Source organism: Danio rerio, chromosome 16 (assembly GCF_052040795.2).
Source record: "Danio rerio strain M-AB ecotype USA chromosome 16, GRCz13ab, whole genome shotgun sequence".
Taxonomy (NCBI): domain Eukaryota; kingdom Metazoa; phylum Chordata; class Actinopteri; order Cypriniformes; family Danionidae; genus Danio; species Danio rerio.
This window is the reverse complement of record NC_141036.1, coordinates 370,001-373,903: the sequence shown is the minus strand read 5'-3', so window position 1 is coordinate 373,903 and position 3,903 is coordinate 370,001. Positions and strand designations below refer to the sequence as shown.

Here is a 3,903-nt window from a genome sequence, read left to right as displayed (position 1 = left end):
TGAGTATATATATATACAATTGTATCATTCGTTAATGTAATTTAAAGCAACGTGTTCTGGTTATTTTTGAAATATTATATAATAAATTAGGAAATTATTGTAGAAAATGTTGATCTAATACAGTTATTTACCATCGACTTACAGACATTAGTCAAGTTTGGTGTTTGGCTCTTCATGAGGAAAAGATTTGGGCGCTCTAGATCTGCGGCAGCAATCTGAAAACATGAGCTGTGGATTTCTAGAGCTATTTAGGAGATCATAGAGAGAGAGAGAGAGAGAGAGAGAGAGTGTGTGTGTGTGTGTGTGTGTCAGCCAGCAGATGGCGCTCTCACTGTAAACATCACTAATATACCATGTGAACATTGTTGTGTTGGAACATGTGGAGTGTGTGGATGACAGCGTTCAGTTCCAGAAGCTTCTCATTGTGAATATGTTCATTTCTCGGTGAAGTCTTGATGGCTATAGTATAGATAGCCAGAATGTGATGATGCTGTGTGCTAAACTGCACATTTCCACAGAAGCAGATCTTATTAAGACTCATGTGAGCAACACTGTTCCTCTCACTGAGGACAAACAAGCCTGAATAACGAGTGTTCGCCCATTACTTCTCTAATTCAGCCTCAGCCTGAGCTGTGCTTAACACCCCTGCCCTTTAGCATCTTTCTTTATTACTGCATTCACGTGTTTACTTGTTTCTTTGCTTGGTTTTGTATTCATTTTACTTGTTTTTTATTTATTTATTTTTATTTTAAGGTAAACAAACCTGAGTATGTGTGTGTGTGTCCGAGCGCCCACTCGTGGAGAGCACCGTCATCTTTCAGGAGGATGTGCGCATGCGCAGTCACATCAGCGCGGAGCATCTTATGGCGTGAGCGGAGGAGGAGCAGTCCCGCGCATGCGCAGTGGCGGCGGGATTCTGCCCCTCCATGACATCCAGCGGGACTGAGTGAGTGCGCGCACACGGAGAGAGCCGCGAAATACATGATCCTCCTCCAGACCCCGCTCCAGCACGTTATAACGCGTCATTAGGCGTCAAGCAGCCACACACACACCGACGGTCGAGATGAGGATGAAGAAGAGCGCGCACGCGGATGAGGAGAAGCGCGCTCCCTTCAGGAACCCGTTCGTGCACGAGCTGCGCTTCACGGCTGCGCAGAAGCTGCAGGTACGCGCGCGTGTGTGTTTGCCCGCGTGTGTGTGTTTGCTGTGTGTGCACGGTGTGGTGTGTGTGGATGATAATGTTGGCCTGATAGTGATGCTGCTGATCTCCGGCCTGCTGGAGCAGAGTTTCCTTCCTGTGCTACATGTTGCGCTCGGCCTTCAGCAGCCAATCAGCAGCGAGGAATCCTGCGGCTCGTCCTTCAGCAGCCAATCAGGAAGCAGGAATCTTGCGGCTCAGCTGCGGCACAGACGCGCTTCAGAACACGTGACATAGATGCCGCTTTTGTCTTCAGCTGAGCCGCGACACACACACACACACACACACACACACACACACACACACACACACACACACACACACACACACACCCCAATACAACTGTTAGGTCTTGTCAGATGCTTTATCTATCTATCTATCTATCTATCTATCTATCTATCTATCTATCTATCTATCTATCTATCTATCTATCTATCTATCTATCTGCATATGTGTTGCTTTATCTGTGACTGTTTGTCTCTGTCGCTCTATCTGTCTTATCTATATCTCGTCACTATAACTCACAGAATCTATCGATTTCTCTGTCCCTCTATCTATATCTCTCTTGCTATATCTATTTTTGCTGTTACACTGTATCCAACTATCTATCCTTGTTGCTTCATCTGCCTATATCTCTGTTGTATATCTATCTCTGTCGCTCTATATTTCTTGCTATATCTATCTCTCTGTTGCTCTATCTCTGTATTTCTGTCACTATATCTATATATATATATATATATATATATATATATATATATATATATATATATATATATATATATATATATATATAGGCGACGCAGTGGTGCAGTAGGTTGTGCTGTCGCCTCACACTCACAGCAAGAAGGTCGCTGGCTCAATCCTCGGCTCAGTTGGCGTTTCTGTGAGGAGTTTGCATGTTCTCCCTGCGTTCGCGTGGGTTTCCTCCGGATGCTCCGGTTTATTTCGGTTATTTCTGTCTCTATCTATCTATCTATCTATCTATCTATCTATCTATCTATCTATCTATCTATCTATCTATCTATCTATCTATCTATCTATCTATCTATCTATCTATTTTTCTCTCACTCTTTCACTTTGTTGCTTTATTTCTCTGCTGCTCTATTTGTCACTATCTCTTTGTAGCTCTGTTTGTCACTATCTATATATGTCGCTCTATCACCGTGACTTATCTATCTATCTATCTATCTATCTATCTATCTATCTATCTATCTATCTATCTATCTATCTATCTATCTATCTATCTATCATCTATCTATCTATCTATGTTGCTCTGTATGTCCCTCTATACTGTATATCTGTCACTTAGTCTATCTTGCCATATCTATCTCTCTGTCACTCTATATATCTTTATATTTTTGCCACTCTATCTCTCTCACTATATCTATTTATCTGTCATTCTCTCGCTCTATTGCTTTGTTGCTTTATTTCTCTGCTGCTCTATTTCTCTCACTATGTGTTGCTCTATTTGTCACTATCTCTTTGTTGCTCTGTTTGTCACTATATGTCGCTCTATCACCGTGACTGATTGTATCTATGTATCTATCTATCTATCTATCTATCTATCTATCTATCTATCTATCTATCTATCTATCTATCTATCCATCCATCCATCCATCCATCCATCCATCCATCCATCCATCCATCCATCCATCCATCCATCCATCCATCCATCCATCCATCCATCCATCCATCCATCCATCCATCCATCTATCTATCTATCTATCCATCCATCAGCATGCAGTCCTCCAAGCTCATGATGGAGTCAGACAGGATCTTCATTCTCTCTCCACTGCAGCAGGACTTTATATTCTATCCTACACATTATTTCTGTTACCAAATCATCAAGTAGAAGTCCAGTTATTATTTGTGTTCCTAAAAGTCAGATAGACCACAAGATGTTTGGTAGGTAGTGTATTGATCAAGAGTTGAGAGTACATGAGGAAGGGGATCGGTACAATGAGGTGCCGTATCCGGCATGTTCCGGCACAAATTAAGCCCTGTTGGTGCCGCAAGCACACCAGGGTTCAGAAGGAAAAAGACGGTGTGAACACAAACCAACAGAGGAGGTGACAAGGGGGGGGCAATCGAACTTGGATACGGTCCAGACAATGAACCAAGTATGAAAGCTCCAGAAGACTAATCAGCCCATATTTTTATACTATGGCATTTATTTTAAGGACACCCTGAACACAAACATGTGTCTTTATTATGTAACAACAATTACCTCAACTTTATTTTCATCAGATTAAATAGGTTTTGGGGCGACACAGTGGCGCAGTAGGTAGTGCTGTCGCCTCACAGCAAAAAGGTCTCTGGTTCAATCCTTGGCTCAGTTGGTGTTTCTGTGTGGAGTTTGCATGTTCTCCTTGGGTTTGCGTGGGTTTCCTCCGGGTGCTCCGGTTTCCCCCACAGTCCAAACACATGCGCTATAGGGGAATTGGGTAGGCTAAATTGTCTGTAGTGTATGAGTGTGTGTGTGGATGTTTCTCAGAGATGGGTTGCAGCTGGAAGGGCATCCACTGCGTAAAAATGTGCTGGATAAGTTGGCGGTTCATTCTGCTGTGGCAACCCCGGATTAATAAAGGGACTAAGCCGACAAGAAAATGAAAGAATGAATGATAAATAGTTTTTTTTTGTTTGTTTGTTTTTGCTAGGGATGTGACGAGGCTGAGTTCACAAGAATGAGGAGAGTTTTAGGCTTT

The 3,903-nt window shown here is 42.6% G+C and overlaps 1 protein-coding gene across 1 annotated transcript in view; it reads left to right on the top strand.

The window, feature by feature from the left end:
• Positions 1-928: 928 nt before the first annotated feature.
• Positions 929-3,903, top strand: part of LOC101884921 (lysophosphatidylcholine acyltransferase 1) — a 23,544-nt gene continuing 20,569 nt past the window's right edge. The window contains exon 1 of the mRNA XM_087286382.1: positions 929-1,165. Coding sequence (XP_087142508.1) covers positions 1,064-1,165 — 102 coding nt within the window. The 5' untranslated portion in view covers positions 929-1,063. The remainder of the gene's footprint in view (positions 1,166-3,903) is intronic.